The 27,747-nt window shown below is 32.4% G+C and overlaps 1 protein-coding gene across 2 annotated transcripts; it reads right to left on the bottom strand.

The window, feature by feature from the left end:
* Window positions 1-156: 156 nt before the first annotated feature.
* Window positions 157-26,580, bottom strand: acsl1b (acyl-CoA synthetase long chain family member 1b). Of its 2 annotated transcripts, none has more exons than XM_039655054.2 (21): window positions 26,504-26,580; window positions 16,674-16,886; window positions 16,455-16,569; window positions 12,774-12,838; window positions 12,013-12,114; window positions 9,724-9,823; window positions 9,431-9,606; window positions 7,854-7,886; window positions 7,718-7,769; window positions 7,195-7,268; window positions 6,424-6,501; window positions 4,691-4,825; window positions 3,426-3,560; window positions 3,038-3,133; window positions 2,882-2,954; window positions 2,665-2,753; window positions 2,341-2,457; window positions 1,958-2,101; window positions 1,775-1,876; window positions 1,159-1,230; window positions 157-368 (listed from the first exon to the last, which is right to left on the bottom strand). In XM_039655054.2, exons 2-21 carry the CDS (start codon window positions 16,866-16,868, stop codon window positions 228-230), a joined length of 2,094 nt encoding a protein of 697 aa, XP_039510988.2. In that variant the 5' UTR covers window positions 16,869-16,886; window positions 26,504-26,580; the 3' UTR covers window positions 157-227. The 2 variants fall into 2 exon arrangements, with proteins under 2 accessions (XP_039510988.2, XP_039510989.2); XM_039655055.2 differs by lacking the exon at window positions 26,504-26,580 and adding an exon at window positions 20,359-20,443.
* Between the last annotated feature and the right edge of the window lie 1,167 nt (window positions 26,581-27,747).

Raw genomic sequence — 27,747 nt, 5'->3', positions numbered from 1 at the left:
AGAAGAGCAATAAAGAGGATTATCTTTGTCTTCAACAGCCGAAATAGATGTTTGCTTAGGTTTATTTTCTTTTAAAATAGTCAGACGGTGTGAAAATATGTAAAAATCGAAGCCTTTGAGTTACAGAACGGATCTAGGGTTTTTAATCATATCAGGCTCATTAAGTCTCTGATCGCTCTATTCAGTCATGAAACCCAGTTCAGCTCATCTGAGGCTCTTCCTCTGGTTTACATTTTGATGTTTGCGTAAAGCTGGTCGATCTGTGTCCTGAAGTAGTTCCTGAGATCGGCACGTTTGGCTTTGAGGGTGGGCGTCAGGAGGCCGTTTTGGATGGAGAACATCTCAGTGTGTAGTGAAATGTCCCTCACCTGAACGTGAAGACGATGAAAATGTTTGTAATTTAATAATCATAATTATATGCACTTGCGGTCAAAAGTTTGAAATAATTGAAATTTTTTAAAAGTCTCTTCTGCTCACAGAGGCTGCATTTATTTGATGGAAAAATATAGTAAAAACTGTAATATTGTGAAATATTTTTACAATGTAAAATAAATTAAAAAATACAAATGTGTAAATACATAACTATATATATATATATATATATATATATATATATATAAATTATTTCCTGTGATCAAAGCTGTAATTTCTGTCATTTTCAGCATCACATGATCCTTCAGAAATCACTCTAATATGATTTGCTGCTCAAAAAACATTTATGATTGTTGTGCAGATTTATGTTTGTGGAAACGGAATAGACATGAATACTTTCATTCAACAAGAATGCATTAAAATAGGCAGTCCCAGCTCTGTTTGGATAGTGTGCACTGTAAGCATATAAAACAGTCATAACTTTATCATTATTTGTCAACTAATACCATATTGTATCTGATCCATAACTATACATTATTGAGAAAATGCACTTTATTACAAGAACTACAACAAAAACCAGTGCAATACACAAAAATATGTATTTCTGAAGGATCATGTGACACTTAAGACTGGAGTAATGATGCAGAAAATTCAGCTTTGATCACAGGAATAAATTATAAATCACATAGAAAACAGCAGATTAACACTTTAATGATATTTCACGATTTCGACTGTAACATTAGCAAATCATAACTTTATACATTTCATTATAAAGACGAAACTCACCTGTTCAAAAGACTTCAGGCCACTTTCTTTACCCAATTTGACAATGTCCTCCAGAATAGCTTTCTTTACCTCCTGAAAACAATTTATTTACTAATGGTTAATGGAGAAATTCAGTTATTTTAATACCCAATTATACCAAGTGTGTCTACAGATATAAACCAGTTAAATTTAAGACGTTTTAATGACAATTTGAATGAAATTTAAAACCAAACCTGTAATGGAAATACACATTATATATAATATTTAATGTTTAACCTGAGTATTTGAAGTAATTTAACATTAGCTACTTGTTGATTGAACTAAAATCAATGTTACATTTGCAATTGTGAGAATATTCAGCAAAATATCTCCTGTCATGTTATGTTATTTAACTATATTGTATGTTATAAATAAAAAAACTCAACATTTTAACTTTTTACCCCCTTTACTGCCATACCATGAGTGCAGCAGGCGTAATACCGAGATGGGGACTATTTTCAGGCGCTGCGTCATATCACTCATGGTAAGGCAGTAAAGTTTCTTGACTCAACAGTTTAACTCTGGGGGAGTTATAAAATGAGCCTATTTCCCAAAAAAAAAAAAAAGTGGAGTATCCCTTTAAAAATGTAATCTGTACCTTGTTTCTGCACAGTTCTTCATATGAGCCCTCGATGCCTCTCTTCTTGGCCCAGCCGGGCAGATAGTCCGGATCAGGAACAATGATGGCAACCAGACAGGCCTGGAGAGAAAGATTAAATAATTAAATAATAATAATAATAATAATAAACAGCCGTTTTACAGTTATGCCGTCATGTCTCACCTGCAGACTGTCTCCATGCACGAAGACCTGCGACACAGCTTCACTCCTGATGTAAACGTTCTCGATCTTCTCGGGAGCGATGTATTCTCCCTGAGCCAGCTTGAAGATGTGCTTCTTACGGTCCACCAGCTTTAGAGTGCCATTCTGCAATACACACACGCCTGATGTGCACTTTCTGTCATCATACAATATCAACACGGTATATCAAAGTAATATTTGACTGTATTTCTAATCCAATTAATGAACTTTTGCACGGTAGTGTATTTTCTACATGCAGGTCATTAAATCAGCCGCATCACGCATGTACCAAAATACTGGATCTAAATGTTTAATTTTCCTCATTGGAATAAAATGTGTGTGTGAACACAGAAGGAAGGTCTTACGGGAAGCCACTTGCCGATGTCTCCAGTGTGAACCCAGCCTTCTTCATCGAGAGCCTCCTTCGTCTTCTCAGGGTCTTTCAGATATCCCTTAAAAACATTAGGACCCCTCACACACACCTGCCAGAAACAACAACACAACCTGTCAAATGTGAGAAAGAACACATACACACACACTCAAAAAATAACTAATAAAGATAGCAAAAATATTGCTATCTTTTATACTAACTTTAACAGAAAGAATAAAAATATAAATCTATTTCAAAATGGGAACGAGATCTATCATAGTATATTAACACACACACACACACACACACACACACACACCTCTCCCTCGCCATTAGCGGCATAATAGTTCATCTCAGCCACGTCCACCAGCTTGATGTCGTTACAGGGCAGAGGAGCTCCAACATGACCTGCAAACACCAGAACACAGTCAACATACACAGGCAGAGAGAGTGTGTGTGTGTGTGTGTGTGTGTGTGTGTGTGTGTGTGTGTGTGTGTGTGTGTGTGTGTGTGTGTTAGAATGTGTGTGTGTGTACCAGCAATCCAGTCTCCTGATAGTGTAACGGTGCTGGCGGCCGTGCATTCAGTCTGTCCGTAGCCTTCATAAAACTGCGGGTAGACAACATTTACATTGACCTCACAGCACTGTGGTGACGCGCATCTAAATGTGTGTGTGAAGAGTTAAAGTGCACCTGGCAGCCCAACGCCGCTCGCAGGAACGTGAGAACCGGCGCTGAAACCGGTGCGGCTCCGCTCACCATCATCCGCACGCAACCACCAAGACTGGCCTACAGGGGGCAGCACACACACACATCAATACACTCAATACACACACCACTACATTCAATGTACACAACACTTCCCGTCATTCTATAAAGCCAATGGAGGCCCCCGTGTGGGTGTGGCCTAAACACGCTCTGTCTCTATGGTAGGCTATTAGATGTATGATTGATTTATTTTTATACAAAATGCAGAATCGTGATCTTCATTTTTTATAGATTCAAGTGTGTTGTATGACTCTGTATTCCTCTATTGTTATGGTTGTATTTTTACACACCACAGAAAGCCGGCCAATAATACCTGGACTTTCCTGAAGATGATCTTGTCCCACAAACTGTCTCTCCTCATGATTCCTCTCAACATCTCGGCCTCTTTCCTCCTGAAAGCGAAGTCCAGCAGACGTCTCTTCAGGGCACTGTTGGCCTGACCGTAGATCTGCGGGACGAAAGGGTTTCTGCATTGCTTACTAATGACGGCACTGGGCGATCACACTCACGGGTGCGGGGACACGGCGTGAATCAATAGGACATATTCTCCTATTATATAGTCATTTTAATTACAAATAGTAAACAAATCAATAAAGAAAATATTAATATTGTACTGTAAAATAATACATTTAGTATTTAATTATTATTATTCAAAATTGTATTTGTATTTACTTATTTTAATGATAAAAAATTAAACGCATCAATAAAGAAATATATTACTATTGTAATAATATTATTGCACTGTAAAATAAAAATGCGTAGTCATAATTATAATACATCATTATTATAAATTAAATCAATAAATATATTACTATTGTAAAATAAAAATTCATCATTAATAATAAATACAACCATAATAATAATTATAAATATTTGATAGTTACAATTTTAAATATAATATAAAATAATTATAGCTATAATAAATTATAATTTTTATTAATCAAAAATTTAGTATTTTTATTAATTTAATTATAAAATTAAACAAATCAATAAAGAAATATATTTACCATTGTAATAATACTATTATATTGTAAAATAAAATAAGTATTTAATCATAATAATTTATATTTTAAAATAATAATATTCATATATTTTACAGTTATTTTAATAATAATAAATAATTATTTATTATTTATTTATTATTAACTAGTTGAATAATGAGATATTTGATATGCCATTCGATATTGCTTTAAGTGTGTAAAATATATTTTAATTATATTTATGCACTTTAAGTGTATTTGAAAAAGCAGCAGTTTTTTCCTCTCAGCAAGAAAACTGCAACTCTATTACATATAATATACAAACCAAAAACTCAATATTTCATGGACTCAAAATAGACGATCCCAGCACAAGCATAACAATTATGAAATGTTTAACATAAGCAATTTTTCCTTGAAAATGGAGAATTAACCATTTTTAAATTTCATCAAATGTTCGTTCCAAATCTGCGGTCCCCTACAAACTACACTCAGGCTCGTCGTTTTTTGCCAGTAATTCAATGTTTTTCCCTTGTGTCGTATTGTGTGCTGGGGATGACTGACTGGAACAAGATCACCAGGACTGCATGTGTGTGCTCACCCTGTCGAACATGCGGTTCAGCAGACGAGGAACCACGGGGAACATGGTGGGCTTCAGGGTCACGAGGTCGTCCATCAGAAAGCGGATGTCACCCTGGAAGTATCCGATGCGAGCCCCGTGTACCAGAATCCCACTCTGGGGAACAGCAGCGTGTCACAAGCAATGCAAAATCATAAATCATGTGTTCCTGAAAACCAGTCCCTCCAGAAAACAGGGTGTCTACAGATATAAACCAGTTCAATTTAAGACTTTTTAATGCCACTTTGAATGAAATTTAAGACCAAACCTGTGATACACATTATATGTAATAATTAACCTAAGTAATTTAACTTGTTTATTGAACTAAAGTCAATGTTACATTTGTAATCGTGAAGATATTAATTAAAATAGCTCCCGTCATGTTATGTTACTTAACTATATCATATGTTATAAAATGTTAGTTCGAATCCTTGATTCTGATTGGTCAATAGCTGTGCTTCATTCATGGCCGCTTCACCCAACAGCTTTGTGTATCACTGCATGTCCTATGTTGTGTTTATTTGAGCTTTTGCATATTACACATTGGAGCGTTGTTGCTGTTCACGGTCAGGGACTATTTTTTTCTAGCGGAAGGAAGATTTTAGTGATTTTACTTCAGGAAAGTTGCACTAATACATATATATATATATATATATATCTCTTTTTTTACTTTAATATTTTTATTGTGTGGTAACAGTTTTCTAAAAGCAATACGGTAGGCTACTTGAGGCAAGTGCTGTATCGATGCCTCAACGCCCTTCAGCCGTTACTTATTCACTCATAAAACTCAACATTTTGACTTTTTACCTCAGTATGTTTCTTCTGTGAGTTTATGCTGTTATGATGGTTTGTTTTTATTTAATCACTATAAAATCTCTCTCAAACACAGGCGAGTCTCAACAGCGATACCGGAAATACATCATCATTATCAATCGCTGTTTATGTAATAAAATCAGAATTAGCCTATTCTCGCGATTCGATGCTTCACTGGTTATTTGACGGACATTGGGTTCGTCAGACTGGAGAAATATTAGCGGTAATGTGACCAGAAATATTGAAGACCCATCGAATCTGAATTTAAGACATTTTAAGTCCTTTTAATCCATAATCCGCCAAAGTCCGCATATTTATCAAATCAAATTTCTCAAATACGCCGCACTTTAGCCGCACAAATTGCAGACTTCCGTTCAAAATATGCGGGGCTTGCATGATTTCATAATCCTCGAATTTTCGCTGCAAAAAAGTCACAAATATCTTTATTATCTTAGCAGAAAGTTTAAATATGTTACGTTTGCTTCACACGAGAGCCGCCATTTCCCCCTGTTGCCATGGGAACGTTATGAAGTGACGTGAACATCATCGAAAAGCTGTAAAACAGGAGCACACTTTATTTTTTTATATTTTATTTATTCATTTTTACAGAAGTTGTAGCAGATTCCTTTTGTAAAGCTACATAACTCGTTTGACTCACCAATGTTTTGTAAGTTTGACGTGTTTATTAAGGTCTAATGAGAACATTTTTCTCTTTTTCATCAAACCACAGTTTTTGCAAGTTCCCGCATAAAACTGCATAAATATCCCACATATTCCATCACTTTTTAAAGAAAACGGGCCGCGTTATGCATAATCAAGGATTTTTGCCCGGAACAATCACAAAAAAACTCTGGAAGGACTGGAAAACAAAGCTTGAGTAAAGAGAAGCGGCCTGAACTTGCCTGTACGACTCTCTCGAACATGTGTGCCAGCGGCAGGTAGGAGATGTGTGTGTCCTTAGAGGTGATGGGACTGGCGAACTGGAAGACAAAACATATCACAGGTCCAGTCACTCCTTACATTTCTTTCCCTGCCTTTGAGGGAATTTGACAGAATTGTCCCTGTTATTCAGTAGGGGGCGCTATTACACCTCAGCGGAACTTCCTGATCCAAACACAGGTGAAGCAGAAACAAGAAACAAGCAGATGCATAAAATAACACGACCATCAATACTAAACAGCATAAAAAAAAAAATCAATGAAAGTTATGAAAATAAATAAACGTACCCACATTCAAGTGTTGATTAAAAAAGAATGCAAGAAGCTAGAATAAAACCTATTTTTTTTTAAGTTTTGATATATTGCATGTTCAGATATACATGCAACAAAAAAAAATCTTGGGCCCATTTATTAATTATAAATAATATATTTATTAAAAAAAAAAAAACTTTCTTCAAAAACGCTGGGAGGGAAGAGTTACCTGTCAAATAAAATATTACAATAAAAAATTAAACAAATAATATGCAATGTTAATAACATAGCATTATCTTTTATGAGAAGTGTGGATAAAATGTCATGGAAATAACATGTTCCAGATAATATTATAGTTTTTAATAATATTTTGAATTTGTTTAAAAAGTATATTTTTTAAATATATTTTTTAATTTAAATTTAAAGTTTCTGTTCTCTTGTATTGTGTGACTGCAGGGCTGTTGTGTGGGACGGGGACGGTACCTGTGTGTAGCGGAGGACGCCAGCATTGTTGGACATGATGTTCTTGTGGGTGAGCATCACCCCTTTAGGGTTTCCTGGGAGAAACAGACCAAACGAGAGAGAGAGGTTGTGTCATTCAAATCACATGTGGATTTATCATGTGAGAAAAAACACTGTGGAATCAACAAATGATTATCCACCTTATTCCTGCGTCCCATGATACCTTGCACAAATTATTGCAAAGGGAAAAAATAAAAATCATCACGAGGAAAAGAAAGCAGCGACTGAAAAGTATACTGTCAGAAATAAATAAATCATGAAGGAAAATTGACAGCTCATCCAGTCAAACTGACAGATCAGCTTTATTTGTAGGGCAACCTTGTGATTTGAAATGATTCGCCTCTTTGAATTAAAGTTCCTATAACCATAATTCAAAACGCAGCAAACTCATCAGGAATAAGGTGGATACAGTTTGGCTTGAAAAATGAAATCCCACAACTGGCCAATCAGAATCAAGTAACATATGATGCAAATGTCATCATACCTGTGGTTCCACTTGTAAAACAAATAATGGCCAGATCATCCGGCTGAGGAGGCTGTGAACAGTGTGTAGAGAGAGGATCCAAGTCATACAGAGAATTATACAGGAACATTTAAAAAAGCAATATACAGTAACTGACCACAGGACGCTGGTGATGAGTCCGGCCGATATTCTGGAAGGGGAAGAGAAACTTATTTAAATAAATGAAGGAGACGGATGAAGTTCAACGAAACAGGAAGAAGCTGCAGACACGAGTGAGGTTTGCGTTTGCGGTGAACACACACACACACACACACACAGCGAACTCGTCTCGTTCAGGGAGATATAAAACTGAAGAAGCTCAGCAGGCGGGTTAAGATGATGATATAAAAAAGCTAATAATAAATAATCAAATAAAAATAAAATAATAAATTGAAATAAATAAATAGAAAAAATATATATATAAAAAAATATAATAAAGTAATATATACACTATATATATATATATATATATATTTAAAAAATAAAAATAAAGATAATATATAAATCATATGTATACTTTAATATAAATAAAAAAACACACACATATATATATATATTTATTATTATTATTTTTTTAAATATATATATAATTTATAAATTTTATGCATATATTAATATAATATATATATATATATATATATATATATATATATAATTTTTTTGGACTATTAACCAGTAACCAGTATCAGAAAACCATGAACAAGCAAGTCTGTTGTTAAAGTATTTAATACTAACGTAATACATCTCAAGTAAATATTTTAAATCAAAAGGGTTCAGCTGATAAAAAATAATAAATAAATAAAGAAAGAAATAGAATAAGAATAAGAAAGAAATACTGTGGATTTTTGTTACTATGATATTCCTTTGAAGTGCCATGCATAAATGTTCTAGCACAAGAATAAGATAATCATGCATCTGATAATCAAACATGCAAATCCATCAGCAGCCAAAGTTGCGGCATAAAACATCTAGAGAACAAAATCGACACTTCCTGGGAAATTTGCACAAAATATCTGCAGTAAAAATGTCCGTTGTTGGAAGAAACTGCAGCTCTTCTTTCCTCCGTCATAAATGAGTTTGTCTCAGTAAACACTGTCATGAGACGCTTCTGGAGGGAATTAAACCAAATCATTCTGATGACAGACTTTGGCAACATTTGAGATGCTGCGATGCGATTGGTCCTCTGGTTAATCCAGTTATCCAATCACAGCCTCGTATGAGTCACCGGTGTGTGTTGTTGTGCATCGGTGAAATGTGTTTCCATCATAGTTTATGCATGTCTTCTTATCGGATAAAAATAATCATGTGCCTAAACTGAGCTCACACGTTTTTTTAATGCACAATTTATGTATTCATATTGACCTTTTTGTGCAATATCCCACTTATAGATAATATAGATTCATTATATACAAAGTGAGATATTTCAAGCCTTCATTTGTTATAATTTTGATGTTTATGGGACTTTGCATGTAATTGCATGTAATGAGTCTATATAATATATTAGTTTCACCTTTTAAGTTGAATTACTGAAATAAATGAACTTTTGCACCATATCGTAATTTTTCGAGTTTCATCTGTAAGTTATGTAAGTTAAGGAATCTCTATAAATAGCTGTTTAAACACACACACACACACATCGATCTGGCTCAGTGGGGTTATGAAAAGATTTGCGCAGACAATCTGTTGTTTATTCACCTCTGCGTCTCTCAGACTGATGATGTCGATGCCACACTGCCGTCCTCGGCTCACCAGATCCGCATCGAAGTCTTGGAGGAGGATCAGGGTTTTGAGCGAGTGCTGTTTTCCGGAAACACAGTCCAACAGCAGACTGGCCTTCTCGGGGACGTCACACACCACTGTAGAGATACCGGCTGCAAAGCACACACATATGCATATGCATGAAGCTTATCTGCATTCATACTAAATCAATGACTAATAAATAGACAAATCTCAAGTTTAAGGTCAAACGGCATGAGAAATGGACGTACTTTTGTCGAGGATGTATCTAATGGCGTCTGTGCCCAAGGTGTCGTACAGAGGAACTGAGATCAGCGAGTATGTGTAGCAGGCCAGCTCGGAGATCGTCCACTGGGGAAACATTGATCACATTACACACTAAATATTCACAATCTGTTGTTGACAAATCTATTCACAATTTTTTTTCAGTGCAATCGGCTGGTCACACACGCAGAATACTAAATTAAGCACAAACTCGAGGCAGGACTTTTTAATATTGTCATTTCTATTTCAATTTCAATTTAAGATCATTTTTTTCCTTTAGAAACTTTACACACCTTATGTGTGTAATTTTTGAACCATTAGCATCAGCAAACAGAAAAATTATATATATACTATGTATATATATATATATATATATATATATATATATATATATATATATATATATTAAATATGAAAAATGTTAACTTAAACTTGAGTTTAAGTTTTCTAATTTTAAGTTTAAATAACTTAATAAATAATAAACAGGTTTTTTAATTAAAGTTTAAATAATTCAATAAATAATAAACAGTTTTTTAAATTACAGTTTAAATAATTAAATAAATAATAAACAGGTTTTTTAATTAAAGTTTAAATAATTCAATAAATAATAAACAGGTTTTTAAATTACAGTTTAAATAATTAAATAAATAATAAACAGGTTTTTTAAATTAAAGTTTAAATAATTCAATAAATAATAAACAGTTTTTTTTTAATTAAAGTTTAAATAATTCAATAAATAATAAACAGTTTTTTTATTAAAGTTTAAATAATTCAATAAATAATAAACAGTTTTTTTAATTAAAGTTTAAATAATTCAATAAATAATTAACAGGTTTTTTAATTAAAGTTTAAATAATTCAATAAATAATAAACAGGTTTTTTTAATTAAAGTTTAAATAATTCAGTACATATTAAAAAGTTTTTTTTAATTAAAGTTTAAATAATTCAATAAATAATTAACAGGTTTTTTAATTAAAGTTTAAATAATTCAATAAATAATAAACAGGTTTTTTTAATTAAAGTTTAAATAATTCAATAAATAATAAACAGTTTTTTAATTAAAGTTTAAATAATTCAATAAATAATAAACAGTTTTTTTAATTAAAGTTTAAATAATTCAATAAATAATTAACAGGTTTTTTAATTAAAGTTTAAATAATTCAATAAATAATAAACAGGTTTTTTTAATTAAAGTTTAAATAATTCAATAAATAATAAACAGTTTTTTAATTAAAGTTTAAATAATTCAATAAATAATAAACAGTTTTTTTAATTAAAGTTTAAATAATTCAATAAATAATTAACAGGTTTTTTAATTAAAGTTTAAATAATTCAATAAATAATAAACAGGGTTTTTTGAATTAAAGTTTAAATAATTCAATAAATAATAAACAGGGTTTTTTAAATTAAAGTTTAAAAAATCCAATAAATAATAAACATGTTTTTTAAACTTATTTATTAAAAAATATACACAATTAACCTTTGAATAAGTTTTTTATAGATTTACAACATATACATAATTTATATCATTGATTTAAATCTGGTCAAAATCTAAACACAGTGTAAAAAAATATTTTCAACTTTTTATCTTTTGTCAAATGATGAAGTGTGTAATTTTTGCGCCATCAGCATCACCAAACAGAATACTGTAATTAATTAAGTGAAGAAAATAATTAATTAAGTGAAAAAACTATTTAAAAAATAAAAATATATAAATCATATGTATATACTTTAATATAAATTAAAAAAACACATTATATATATTACACACACACACACACACACACACACACACATATATATATATATATATATATATATATATATATATATATGATGAAGTGTGAAATTTTTACACCATTAGCATCACCAAACAGAATAATTAATTAAGTGAAGAAAAATTTGATATAAGTTTAAATAATTAAATAAATAATAAACAGGTTTTTCAGAACTTCTTTCTGTCATTGGTCAGACAAATACTCAAAAACTGATGCTACTTGATAGAAAAAGTACTTTATATTAAAAAAATGACACACTTGACCTTTGAATAAGTTTTTATAATTTAAGATTTACATCATATTTATGATTTAAAATTTACATCATTGATTTAAATCTGTTCGAAATCTAAATGCACCGTTAAAAAAAATGTTTTCAACTTTTTATCTTTTGTCAAATCAACTTAGATTCACAGATGTTGTTCAGGTAACGTAATATTTTGAGTTTTGGTTGATTATACTAATCTTTCTATTCTTGATGTGGGTGATGTGAGCGCTGACCTCTGGTCTGTTCTGAGAGAAGATGCCGATGTAGGGGTCTCCGTTTTTCGAGTGTCCTTTGTGTAGGAATGCCGATCCCAAATTCTCGGCTCGCTCAATCACCTGAGGAAGAGGACAAATTACGCAACCAGAGAAAACGATCCGTTAGATGCAGTTCACTGAACACACGAAAGGAGGAGAACATAAAGCAAAAGTTTGTTTAAATTAAATTCCAATTCATATAACTTTGATTTTCCTTCTGATAATAAAACATACATTTATGCATTTGATCAGTTTATGCATTCGCTGGGAATCGAACCCATGCCCTTGGCTGTGCCGTGTCATGCTACAGGAATGTGCAGTTTAACATGACACTAATGATCAGTTACCCAGAACAGTCAGACCACCTGTGTCAGTGCAACCTTTACAACCTCCAAAACCTGCTCTGGAATACACACCAGCTTCTCTACAGGTGTGTGTGTGTGTGTGTGTGTGGGTCCCGTGACTGGAGTTATTAAGGGAAGTTATTACGAAACGACCAGACCAAGTAACTTATTAACCTGAGAGCTAAGAGAAGAGTAAACGTGAGCTATGATAAATTCCAACGCTCAATAATAAAGATGGGCGGATGGCCAGGCGTCAGTGTGAAAGACTTTCGGATTTTATAATAATGTAAATATTTGGTTTTCTGTGAGGTATTGTGATGAGATTTAACCCTCTGATGCCGATCGCCATTGTCACTCTCAGTCACAGAAACAGATACGGATGCATAAGTGTTGTACCTCTGAGTATGAAATCCATTCATACGGCTGCTTTGGTTTTCGGGATCCCAGGCAAGGGCCGTTTTCTGAAACGGAAAGATAAATACATCACATTTACAGCCGTTCGCATTTTGCAATAGTTGTTTTTATGTATTCAACATAATGTGACTACTTTACCACAGGTTAACATCACATTTCATTGCAAAATGTAATTATACTATTGCCCAGATTTTTATATAAAGTTGGATATACAAGTCTATATATATATATATATATATATATATATTATATGTATATATATATATATATTAAAAAAAATTAGGGCTGTGCTAAGATTAATTGCGATGAATCACATCCAAAATAAAAGTTTGTGTTTACATAATATATTTGTGTGTGCTGTGTATAATTATTTTGTAGATATAAATACATTTGCATGCATGCATGTATACATTTAAGAATTATTTTCAAGTATATACTGTATATATATATATATATATATATGTATAAATACAACCTATTTTATATATGAATGAACACATAAATATATATGAACACATTTTCTTAAATATATACATGCACCTGTGTGTATTTATATATACAGAATAATTATACACAGCACACACGCACATATTATGTAAACACAAACTTTTATTTTCGATGTGATTAATTGCAATTAATCTTTGTATTATACACAATATGTATAAAAATGACTGTGTGAGAAAGAAAATTCAAGTTTACAGAGTTTTATTTTCAGTACTACATTAAACTACTATATTTAGTGTTGAATATAATGTATAATAATGCAATGGGGGAATATTTGTGGATCCTGATAATGTCAGATTATCAGTAAAAAGTGGCCAACTTTATTTTAAATTTATAGTCAGTGACAGAGAGCACATTCGTCTAAAATAATTCAGCTTCAGAATCATGAATATTGTTATTCTGGTGTCTCTATTGTCCTGTGCTTTGGGTTATCAGGACCAAGTCCAAGCCGATTCATTTACACACACACACTGTCACACCAAATTTAGCATTTTAATCAACAGTCCATTTTTTGTTAATCTTTTATCATATGTCTTGGAGTATCGCAATAATATCGTATCATGAGTTCAGTATCGTGATATGTATCGTATCGTATCGTGACATGAGGGTATTATTATAGGGCTGGGTATTGAGACAAATTTCACAATTCGATTCGATTTCGATTCACAAGCTTGCAATTCGATTCGATTACGATTCCATTCAATTCAATATTGATTATTTTGGATATCAGTTACAATAAATAGCCCTTTTTCTCAAGGGAATCAAATCTCTTAACTAATGTTGTAAACTATGGGAGTCTAGTTGTAGCCTATAGGCTTCATTAGCCTAATATGAAGGTAATAATGAACTGTTAGCTATACAAACACTTAAATTACACTTTTATTTATTTTTATAATAAGAAGATTACATGAAATATAAACATTTAAATGGTGGCTGTCATAAAAACTTGCCAGATTTATTCAAATATGCATTAAATATTGAAGAACATTAAGATTATAATGCATATGTAATATAGTGTATATATTTAGCAAAATGCTTCTCTCTAGAGTTATTTTTTCCAGCTGACTAACGAGTTTATGTGGGTTTTCTGAGGTAAATATGACGATAAATGACATTGATTACAAGCTGTTTAACTGACGTCTTTCCACGGTTGAAACGCTGATTGAGCGAATCAATGTGATATGATCCGGATTTGGATAAGTTGTACTCTATCTTTTAACACACTTTCAGATGCTCATTCATGTTTATTTGGCGCTGTGACTGGTATTATTAAGCCGGAAGAGAGATCAGCGCTGCTGCTTCTCCAGAGTGATCTCACGCCACAGCGCCAAAACGTTATTGATGTTTTTGAATTTCTAAAGAAAATGGACGTAATTTGAAAATTGAGACTTTGTTTCATATCAATAGAAACAAAGGACAAAGATTATTGCCATTTTTTGGATGCGCGCAGCCGCGATACAATGTCCCATTCATTCAAATGACACAGGATGACTAATCGATTCTTGAGATTTAACAATCGATATCGGTTTGTAAAAATGAGAACTGATTAATATCGAGAAATCGATATTTAATACCCAGCCCTATATTATTATATCCCTAGTCTTGGAGTATCGCAATAATATCGTATTGTGAGTTCAGTATCGTGACATGAGGGCAACGTTACACCCCTACTCTTGGAGTATCGCAATAATATCGTATCGTGATATGTATCGTATTGTGACATGAGGGCAACGTTACACCCCTACTCTTGGAGTATCGCAATAATACCGTATCATGAGTTCAGTATCGTGATATGTATCGAATCGTGACATGAGGGCAATGTTACACCCCTACTCTTGGAGTATCGCAATAATATTGTATCGTGAGTTCAGTATCGTGATATGTATCGTTACACCCCTAGTCTTGGAGTATCGCAATAATATCGTATCATGAGTTCAGTATCGTGATATGTATCGTTACACCCCTAGTCTTGGAGTATCGCAATAATATTGTATCGTGAGTTCAGTATTGTGATATGTATCGTTACACCCCTACTCTTGTGGTATCGCAATAATATCGTATCATGAGTTCAGTATCGTGATATGTATCGTTACACCCCTAGTCTTGGAGTATCGCAATAATATCGTATCATGAGTTCAGTATCGTGATATGTATCGTTACACCCCTAGTCTTGGAGTATCGCAATAATATCGTATCATGAGTTCAGTATCGTGATATGTATCGTTACACCCCTAGTCTTGTGGTATCGCAATAATATCGTATCATGAGTTCAGTATCGTGATATGTATCGTTACACCCCTAGTCTTGTGGTATCGCAATAATATCGTATCATGAGTTCAGTATCGTGATATGTATCGTTACACCCCTAGTCTTGGAGTATCGCAATAATATCGTATCATGAGTTCAGTATCGTGATATGTATCGTTACACCCCTACTCTTGTGGTATCGCAATAATATCGTATCATGAGTTCAGTATCATGATATGTATCGTTACACCCCTAGTCTTGTGGTATCGCAATAATATCGTATCATGAGTTCAGTATCGTGATATGTATCGTTACACCCCTAGTCTTGGAGTATCGCAATAATATCGTATCATGAGTTCAGTATCGTGATATGTATCGTTACACCCCTAGTCTTGGAGTATCGCAATAATATCGTATCATGAGTTCAGTATCGTGATATGTATCGTTACACCCCTAGTCTTGGAGTATCGCAATAATATCGTATCATGAGTTCAGTATTGTGATATGTATCGTTACACCCCTACTCTTGTGGTATCGCAATAATATCGTATCATGAGTTCAGTATCGTGATATGTATCGTTACACCCCTAGTCTTGGAGTATCGCAATAATATCGTATCATGAGTTCAGTATCGTAATATGTATCGTTACACCCCTAGTCTTGGAGTATCGCAATAATATCGTATCATGAGTTCAGTATCGTGATATGTATCGTTACACCCCTAGTCTTGTGGTATCGCAATAATATCGTATCATGAGTTCAGTATCGTGATATGTATCGTATTGTGACATGAGGGCATCAGTTCCACCCCTACTCTTGTGGTATCGCAATAATATCGTATCGTGAGTTCAGTGATATGTATCGTATTGTGACATGAGGGTATCAGTTGAAATAAAACTGAAGAGTACGTACTGGACTCCCTCAGGCCCCTGAGAAAGCACTCATACATGGTCTTGGCGTCTTCGTAGAAATGGGTCAAAAGCGGGCCTCCGTTTAAAACTGCACTTCGACGAGCAAACTCTCCACCCTGATTGGCCAAAACACAAATGCAGCCATTAAATACATTTAATATCAGATCTGTGATTGCAATGACAGGGTTTGAGATATGTTGTCAGCGGCGCGTTCACTCACCGGGAGCTCGACCGACTGCATGCTCAGGTCACAGGGCGGTTTGGGGGCTTTGGGTCTGGTGGCGTACCAGTACGCCGTGATCGCGGTGAGCGCACCCATGCTGAGGAGTGTGTTGGTGGAGAGACTGCGGATATAATCCCGGACCTCGGAGAACTCGGGGATCCTCATCTGCTTCAACAGCTCGTGTGCCTGCATGACTACAGCGGACTGAATCTGTGGAGGACAGCGGTTTACATTAACTTTAATATCCATTCTGTCCGCTATATCGTACATAAATACTTACATATTAACAAACATGCATAATTCTAAGCATCCCACGTTAAAATTAAAGTGCTATTATGCTATTTTAAAGGCACCTAAATGTTGTTTTGGAGTCTCCTAAAACATGTTTACATGCATACATCGACTGAAGAAAGAAAGACGTGGACATCTTGGATGACATGGGGGTGAGTAAATTATCAGCAAAAGTTTTTTTTAAAGTTACTGCTAGTATTTGTTGCATTGCTTTTAATTTTTTTGTTGAAGTCCATTTTAACACGTATTGAGAAACTAATGTAAATTATTATGGAAGATCTTACAAAAAAATAAATAAATAAAAAGAAAAAGAAAAATTGTTTATTTGCCATGTAAATAATGTCATAATCCGACAATATATAAAATCCAATAAACTGCTTAATTTGGTCATGCAAAATATAAAAATCTATATTTTCTTTAGATTTTTTTTTTTGGATGAAAATCAAAGGAAATATGATAAATATTAAAATACCAAGACAATGTGAAAATGTGTCTTTGAAATTTGCTTATTTTCCTCCAATGATTAGAAAAATCTTTTTTATTGCCACATTATTGTGCTATAAATCCTGTCAAGTGTTTTGAAATATTGTGTCTTGTTAAAACATGAACAATCAATTGGTGAACATTGACATTATCTAAAGAAATCACAGTGATGAAAGGTCAAACTCAAGCAACTACCAGGTGTTGTGTAAGGTGATTGTGTTCATCTACTGCACCTTATGTGTTATTTACAGTTTCTTCGTAATTATTTGTGAAATTTACCGGCGATTTCTGAGAAAATGTTTTCAAAGTAAATCCTACACAGGCTTATTATGATAACTGAAACCAAAACTATTAAACTAAAGACATTTTTAAAAGTGCTACTTCAAATGAAATAAATTTTAACTGAAATACTTTTACATTTTATTTCAGCTGGTTTCCAATTTTCATTTAGTTTAACTTGATTTACTAAACATAAAAATTACAGCAAAAACACAATTACTAAAACTTGAACTGAAATTAAAATGAAACCTGAATAAAAAAAATTAAAAATAATAATAAAAACTATAAAAGATAACAAAATAACACCAATTTATTCCCAATGCTTTGTTATGACTATAACTGGCAACTCTGACTTTAAAATATGCATTCTTGAATTTTCCTTTAGCTCAAACAATAGATCGTTGGTGTTTGCAACGCCAAGGTTACAGGTTCGATTCCCAGGGAAAGCAAGAACTGATAATAATGTAAATGTGTACCTTGAAATGCAATTTAATACGCTTTGGATAAAAGTATCTGCCAAATGCAGTTTGCAATTCTGACTTTTTCTACATTGCAATTTCGAGTTTAAATCTTGCGATTTTGACTTCATACCTTGTAATTTCGAAATTATATATCTCGCGATTTTGACTATATACCTTGTAATTATGAATTTATATCTCGTAATTCTGACTTTATACCTTGATATTCGAATTTATATCTCGCGATTTTGACTATATACCTTTTAATTATGAGTTTATATCTTGCGATTTTGACCTTCCAACTTGCAATTTCAAGTTTATATTTTGTCATTCTGACTTTATACCTTGTAATTTCGAGTTTTACAAGTCTGACTTTTTATACATTGCAATTTAGAGTTTATATCTTATGATTTTGACCTTCCAACTTGTAACTTCGAGTTTATATCTTGCGATTTTGACTTTATACCTTGTAATTATGAGTTTATATCTCGTAATTCGGATTTTTTACCTGGCAATTTTGAGTTTATATCTCGCAATTTTAAGTTTTGACTTAGTAATTTCGAATTTATATCTCACGATTTTGACTTTATACCTTGTAATTATTAGTTTATATCTCGTGATTTTGACTTTATACTTTGTAATTTTGAGTTTATATCTCGCTATTTTGACATTATACCTTGTAATTATGAGTTTATATCTCGCGATTTTGACTTTATACCTTGTAAATTCGAGTTTATATCTCACGATTTTGACTTTATACCTTGTAATTATGAGTTTATATCTCGTAATTCTGATTTTATACCTGACAATTTTGAGTTTATATCTCGCGATTTTGACTTTATACTTTGTAATTTTGAGTTTATATCTCGCTATTTTGACATTATACCTTGTAATTATGAGTTTATATCTCGCGATTTTGACTTTATACTTTGTAATTTTGAGTTTATATCTCGCTATTTTGACATTATACCTTGTAAATTCGAGTTTATATCTCACGATTTTGACTTTATACCTTGTAATTATGAGTTTATATCTCGTAATTCTGATTTTATACCTGACAATTTTGAGTTTATATCTTGCGATTTTGAGTTTTGACTTTGTAATTTCAAATTGACATCTCGCGATTTTGACTTTATACCTTGTAATTACAAGTTCATATCTCGAAATTCTGACTTTAAACCTTGTAATTACAAGTTTATATCTCACAATTCTGACTTTATAGCTTTTAATTATGAGTTTATATCTCACGATTTTGACCTTCCAACTTACAATTTCAAGTTTATATCTCACAATTCTGACTTTATACCTTGTAATTACAAGTTTATATCTTGCTATTTTGACCTTCTGAATTGCAAAATATAAACTCGCAATTGCATGAAAAAAGTCAGAATTGCAAGTTTATATCTTTATAATTGCAATTGTGGGGGGAAAAGTCAGAGTTTACATTGTGCAATTATGAGAGAAAAAAAGATAATAGTGAGATAATAGTGAGATAAAAAGATTATTCCATAGCAGAAACAAGCATCCATAGACTACAGAAGTGGTCCAACTAAACATTCTGACCATATTCAAATCAATTATAATAACTTCAACAAGTTTCCATTAAATCAAGCTAACACACTTAGCATCAGCACATTAGCTAAGAGACTGGATGTGAGTCACCTTCGCCAGCTATGCTATATATGTGATTCATGCTAAACCGTGCGAGGACGCGTTACTCCTTTAACCTCTCACCCACTTCTATTCTTACTGCCCCGGGGTGAAACGTCCTGCCTTCACACACACACACACACACTGCATGAAACCCCTGCAAACAAACAACACAAAGAGTTAAATCCACAAAGCATAAAACAATCAATATGCTTTCATCCAGAATCAAACTGAAGATACTCAATCATTCTTTGAGTTCTGACTGTACAATGAAATATAGTTTCTTCAACCCCTCAGCACAGACCAAAACATGTCTGACTGTCCTTCATTACAGTACAGCTGCTGACAGCAAAGGCACAACACACACACACACACACTTGACCTGAGACAAACAGAATAAGGTACACGTAAGTGCCGCTGTGTCTCCTCCACCCACAAAACCACTGACAGCAAAGGCAAACCATCTTAGCTAGGACAACACAAATCTCTCACACACACACACACACACACACACACTTCACCTGAGACTAGCAGAATAAGGTACGTCCAAACGTGACCACTGCAACACGAAGGTGAAATGAATGACCAGGTGAAGGTAACAGCAGTTCAATCTGAATAACTACAGGTTGAGTTTGAGCGACTCCTTATTGGACACACACACTCTTAGAGCCTGCTGTCTCAGCCAATCACAGACGAGGAAGTCAGACGAGCAACCGACCAATAGCAAAAACTGCTAAAAAAAACCCACAACTGACAAGATAAGATTATAATTGTGTCAATACTCAACAAGACAGACATGCTGATTACATCAGGCTGTGATCAAGCTTCGAAATATACTACATTTCAAGAGTTTGGGGTCAGTAAGATTACAAAACATGCTTTATTCAGCAGCAATGTTGATTACATTTATCAAAAGTGACATTTGTTATGATGCAAAAGATTTCTATTTCAAATAAATGCTGTTTCTATTCATCAAAGATTTGATAATAATAATCAGAAATAATTCATCATATTAGAGTGATTTCTGAAGGGTCATGTGACACTGAAGACTGGAGTAATGATGCTGAAAATGCAGCTTTGACCACAGGAATAAATTACACTTTAACATTAGAAAACTGATATTTCGAATTGTAATAATATTTCAGAATATTACTGATTTTACCGTATTTTTTGATCAAATAAATGCAGCCTTGGTGGTGGTGATTAAAAAACATTAAGAAATCATACAGAGCCACAGTTTTTAAAGTCGCCCTATGGTGAAAATCAAGCTTTTAATGTTGTTTGTGTGTCTATGTGGCGTTTTTAATATGCAAACTGTGTGTAATTCATTAATTCATTAGGGCTGTCAAATGATTAATCACATCCAAAATAAAAGTTTGTGTTTACATAATATATGTGGGTGCACTGTGTATAATTATTTTATAAATACACACACATGCATGTATATTTAAGAAAAAATATTATTTATATATATATACAGTGCACCCACATATATTATTTAAACAAACTTTTATTTTGGATGTGATTAATCAACAATTAATCATTTGACATCCCTAAAATTCATAAGTCGACAGCATTGCTGAGTATATTCTGCTCAAAAAAAAAAAAAAAAAAAAAATCATTGGTGTTTCTGACGTCACAAACGACCTTGTAACCAATCAGATCAATGTGTGATCGTCAACCAGTGGAGAGTGAGAGGAGGCGGGGCTCATTTGCATATTCATAGAATCACACATACTAAATGAGGCAAGGGTGTCGAGTTACATTCAAGACATTTAAATGTGTCAAAGATGCACACAATTATGTCTAAAGGGGACTTTAAACAAAGTTTAAATCAGCCTAGCTGATATCCCTCAATCACTACCCAAGATAGCATCACGCTTCTGTTTATTTATCGACTATTTCCTCGTTATCTCATGGGTTTGGTGTCGACCCGTCAAGAGGAGCTGATAAATACAAACACAGTCTCATTGCACTGCACTTTCCTCTACACTCCTGCAGTGACGCGCGAGACCAATGACAGACCCTCAGGCCGGTCACCCCATGGGCCAGACGGACCTCCCAGATGCTATTTAAAAACAGTGGCACAACACATGGAAAACAGAGGCATGAGGTTGAGCAGAACAGATGCAGATATATACTCAAGGCATGCGAATTATGACGAGACACCAGCAGACATGTGACATCCACATGAGACTCGGGAACAAGCTTTACACTGATCTGAGGGGTTTTATTGAGCAAAGATGCATTAAATTTGATTAAAAGTGACTAAAGTTTTTTTTAAGACTATTTGGAAACCCTTTATTTCAAATTCTGATTTTAGTAATATAATGAATGAGGTAGAAAGAGATTTTCAACCTATTTTCACTCGCATGTTATTACTAAATCATTAGTCATTTAATAATTTACTATTTTTATTAAAATATCATATGCATCTCTCGTATGCATGATTATTTCCAACTCTTCTTAAGGTGTAGCTATCCAAATTGACCTGTGCATGTTTATTTTTTTTCTTCCATTTCTTATTTTTTTATTGTTATTAAGAGATATAACTTTTTAATGTATGATATTGCTGTAATATACTGGCACAAGTTGTAGCTCAACAAAAAGAGTATTCAAAAAATAAATACATAATGAAAAGTTACTGTAAAGGTTATTTAAAAAAAACTTTGTATTCATCAACAAATCTTAAAAATGGATGTTTTCAACATTCATAATAATCATAAATGTTTCTTGAGCACCATATCATCATATTAGAGTGATTTCTGAAGGATCATGTGACAAAAACTGTAGGTTATTTTAATGAATTTTAATGTTATTTGCATTTTAATGAGATTTCCAAATAAATTCTTCTCACACTAGAATGACTCATTAGACATTATTTTTACTGTATAATGTAAAAAAAATGTTTTTGCATAAGTGCAGTACTACAGATTACTATTATACTCTACCGTTCTAAATTTTGAGGTTGGTAAGATTTTTTTAACCTATTTCAACTTAAAAACTTAAGTTCAGTTGCAGCCTTGTTTTTTTTAAGTAGAACGAACTTGGTTGTACAAGTCATTTCAACTTAAATTATAATGTTAAATTGAGTTGAATCTCCTTAGATTATATGTGTTAACATAGGTTGCCATGACTAACTGATCCTTTCATTTTTATTTGTTTAATTAAAATACAGAAAAACTTGTGAGTAAAATAGTGAAATATTATTATGCATCTGACTTTATACCGAAATAATGTGCTTAATTGTGACGAAAATGCTCCTAAAAACTGAGATTTTATTGAAGCACAATATATGTTTATAAATCACTCTAGATATCATCATATAAGGAATGTTTGGATAATTTCAAAGCTCAAACAGCAGACAAGATTGCATCAAAGTCATTTTCTGTCAAACGAGTTCACAATGACAAGTTTAAATGAGGCTGGATTGAGTCAGGAATGCAATGACCATCAATAAATAAATCAATATTGATCAATCAATCAGTAGAGTTATCTTGTTCTAGTATCAGTGATAAAACACAGGCAGACAAAAACTACTCAAACTGACAGCAGAGGTGGTGTCTCATTCAGTTCAAGCATCTAATATATAATATATACCTATATATATATCGCAGTAATGATGAGCCTGTTGCATTATGGGTCTCCAGTCCAGATCCCAACTTAAACACACTAAACCACATCTGGCAGAATCAGTCTGACCTTGTGAGATCTTCACGTCCGATCGGGACAAAGGTTGAGTTTGTTGACAAAATACATCATGCCTTTTAAACTTTTGACCTTCATACACAATTAATGAATGGAGGCAACAATCAACAGCGTAGATTATTAATAAAGATGAACAGATGTGAGGTACGGGGAAACATTCACACCCTCCTTTTGTCTCGCCTGTCGTTTCCAGTTTCCACCAAACCTGTTCATTAGCAACACAATGATCAAACTAAACACACACTGCAGGAACACTGACGCTTATTTCCAACACACACACACACACAACAACAACAAACAGAATCCTGCAACTTTATATCTCGCAATTCAGACTTTACAGTATAACTTGCCATTCCAAGTTTAGATCTCGCAAATTGACTTTCTCACATTTCCAAGTTTATAACTTAAAATTCGAAGTCTTTCAAAAGACTTTTTCCTTGTGATTTCAAGTTTATAACTCATAATTATGATTTTTTTCTTACGATTTCAAGTTTATAACTCATAATTCTAACTTTTTTCTTGCTATTTCAAGTTTACAATTCATAATTCTGACTTTTTTCTTGCGATTTCAAGTTTATAACTCATAATTATGATTTTTTTTCTTGCGATTTCAAGTTTATAACTCATAATTCTGACTTTTCTTGCGATTTCAAGTTTATAACTCATAATTATGATTTTTTTTTCTTATGATTTCAAATTTATAACTTATAATTCTAACTTTTTTTGTGATTTCAAGTTTATAACTCATAATTATGATTTTTTTCTTACGATTTCAAGTTTATAACTCATAATTCTAACTTTTTTCTTGCGATTTCAAGTTTACAATTCATAATTCTGACTTTTTTTCTTGCAATTTCAAGTTTATAACTCATAATTCTAACTTTTTTCTTGCGATTTCAAGTTTACAATTCATAATTCTGACTTTTTTCTTGCGATTTCAAGTTTATAACACATAATTCTAACTTTTTTCTTGCGATTTCAAGTTTACAATTCATAATTCTGACTTTTTTTCTTGCAATTTCAAGTTTATAACTCATAATTCTAACTTTTTTCTTGCGATTTCAAGTTTACAATTCATAATTCTGACTTTTTTCTTGCGATTTCAAGTTTATAACTCATAATTCTAACTTTTTTCATGCGATTTCAAGTTTATAACTCATAATTATTATTTTTTTTCTTACGATTTTATTAATTATGATTTTTTCTTCTTACGATTTCAAGTTTATAACTCATAATTCTAACTTTTTTCTTGCGATTTCAAGTTTATAACTCATAATTATGATTTTTTTCTTGCGATTTCAAGTTTATAACTCATAATTCTAACTTTTTTCTTGCTATTTCAAGTTTACAATTCATAATTCTGACTTTTTTCTTGCGATTTCAAGTTTATAACTCATAATTATGATTTTTTCTTGCGATTTCAAGTTTATAACTCATAATTCTGACTTTTCTTGCGATTTCAAGTTTATAACTCATAATTATGATTTTTTTTCTTATGATTTCAAATTTATAACTTATAATTCTAACTTTTTTTGTGATTTCAAGTTTATAACTCATAATTATGATTTTTCTTCTTACAATTTCAAGTTTATAACTCATAATTCTAACTTTTTTCTAGCGATTTCAAGTTTATAACTCATAATTATGATTTTTTTCTTACGATTTCAAGTTTATAACTCATAATTCTAACTTTTTTCTTGCGATTTCAAGTTTACAATTCATAATTCTGACTTTTTTTCTTGCAATTTCAAGTTTATAACTCATAATTCTAACTTTTTTTCTTGCGATTTCAAGTTTACAATTCATAATTCTGACTTTTTTCTTGCGATTTCAAGTTTATAACACATAATTCTAACTTTTTTCTTGCGATTTCAAGTTTATAACTCATAATTCTAACTTTTTTTTTGCGATTTCAAGTTTATAACTCATAATTATGATTTTTTTTTACGATTTCAAGTTTATAACTCATAATTCCGTCTTTGGTCTTGCAATTTCAAGTTTAAAACTCGTAAATTCTGTTTTTTTTTCTTGCAATTTCAAGTTTATAACTTGTAATTGACCTTCTGGTTTCCAAGTTGATATCTCATAATTGACTTTCTCATGTTTCCAAGTTTATAACTAAATAATTTTAATTAATAATAAAGTTCATTTCTTCAAATTTTTTTAATTCCATTATTATTATTTTTATTCCATGGTAGAAACAAGCTTCCATACCAAAGCACTTATGAATTGCATTATTTTAAATAGAAATAAGACGTTGCATAAACATGATGAAACCAACCGTTTCCACAACCACAATGAGGGCAAGAGACAATCTATGATTATAGTGAACACTACGGCTTCACAACGTTGGCAAATCTCAAAAACACGAAATGGAAAGTGAGATTCTTTCCAATGAAAGCCTGTTGTTTAATACTAAACTTTAATGTATGCACACAGGTGTTTTCTGCAGGTTGGAGGGATGCTGGGAATGAAAACAATGAACAGAAACATGGCTGTTGCCATAGAACAAGGTCACAAGGGTCATAATAAATCTCATGCAAGAGGACATTCAATAACAACCTCAATAAAAACTTTAAAACAGATTAATAATCAATGTCTATGAGGAAATTAACATCTATAACTGCAGCTGTGTTGAACCACGCGATGTCAGACACTCATGACAGATGACGTGTCTCTAATTCACAAACCATATTAAACAGAGTCACGTCAGCATACAGGACATACGCTACATAAGTAGAATTACACTCCACATAATGTCCATTCGTTCTAAACTAAACTGTATTGTTCATTGTGTTCATGGTGTCACACACCCACACATGCACTTCAGCAGTTGTCCATATACATCATGGATACGTCGACATGAAAACAAAGTTGCTATGGTGCGATGCATTTCATCATTTACCAGGAATAATATGTAACAAGTAATCCAAATGAGCTTTAGTCTGCTGTACTGACCTGTATGAGACCGAACTCTTCTGGGAACCGCACATGCGTTTGTCTGCGACGAGCGTTTACTACTTCCCCGGGGTCGTTTGGCCACCAATCTCTCGACCAATCAGAGGCGCCGTACGAATAGAAAGACTGTTAGGAGGCCTCTGATTGGTCGTTTGTTTGACTCGCAGTAACCCGCGTTTACAGGCTCGTTTACCTTTGTACAGACTTTCATAAGCGGGACAAGATCATATCTATAGCTCAATAAATGCACCAAAGATATCGATGACTGAGCTGTGTTGATGAGTTAATAAGTAAAATATTCCATATTTTTGATAGAGACACTCTGTTAAAGGGATAGCATCAGTTGTGCATGCTTATATTTTTAAATCATGTGTGGCTTATGGACTGAGTTTTATACTGTATATGATATGGATTATAATAGCAGCTAAACCGGACATTTATTTAGAATGACGTGTGTAAGCGACTGATTAAAACGGCAAAATAGCGACTCTTAGTGTTAAAATACGGTACGAGAGGATGTAAGTATTTGACAAAACATCCACACCAGAAACCTCTGATGTAAAATGCTACTTTTCTTGTTAACAATGTATAACAGTTTTTGGTAACGCTTCCTTTTACAGTACAGTACTTACAGTGTACTTACCTAGAAAGTACTGGCTAATATAAGGTAAGTAGCCTACATGGGACAGGGGTAGGTTCAGGGTTAGTAGTTATTACCCAGTAATTGTAGTAACTAAAATAATTACATAGTATTTACATGGGTAACTGGACTGTAAAAGGAAGCGTTAGCCAGTTTTTATTAGTAACAAAAAAAAAATGTTTTCCAGCTATTATGCCAAAAAAGTGTTGCATTATTTTTAAGTGTTTGCAATATCCTTTTCCATATATACTTCTTATATATTGAAGTAGCTAATATATACATATATATAATACTTCAATCCATTTATATAAATATATATTTATATAAATATTTATATAATATATATATATATATATATATATATATACATATACATATATATATATACACATACGTATACATATATATATATATATATATATAACTACTTCAAACCAAACCAATAAAATAGATAAAATAAATCTATTTCTTAGAATACTTCAAACACTTAAATAAAAAACTATTTTTATTTTTATTAAATAAATAAAAAACTAATTCTTAGAATACTTAAAACATTTAAATAAATAAAAAACTAATTCTTAGAATACTTAAAACATTTAAAGAA

The sequence above is a fragment of the Pimephales promelas genome, chromosome 9 (assembly GCF_988280905.1).
Source record: "Pimephales promelas chromosome 9, fPimPro1.hap1.1, whole genome shotgun sequence".
Taxonomy (NCBI): Eukaryota; Metazoa; Chordata; class Actinopteri; order Cypriniformes; family Leuciscidae; genus Pimephales; species Pimephales promelas.
This window is presented reverse-complemented; position numbering and strand designations above follow the sequence as displayed.

What these genes read in the sequence shown, in the direction of transcription:
- acsl1b (XM_039655054.2), bottom strand. Translation starts at nt 16,868, where the DNA reads ATGCAGGCACACGAGCTGTTGAAGCAGATGAGGATCCCCGAGTTCTCC. An exon ending in TCTCTCAGAACAGACCAGAG is followed by an intron (nt 9,824 to 12,012) that starts GTCAGCGCTCAC and finishes ATGTTTCCCCAG; the next exon opens with TGGACGATCTCCGAGCTGGC. An exon ending in GAGCGGCGTTGGGCTGCCAG is followed by an intron (nt 2,955 to 3,037) that starts GTGCACTTTAAC and finishes GTCTACCCGCAG; the next exon opens with TTTTATGAAGGCTACGGACA.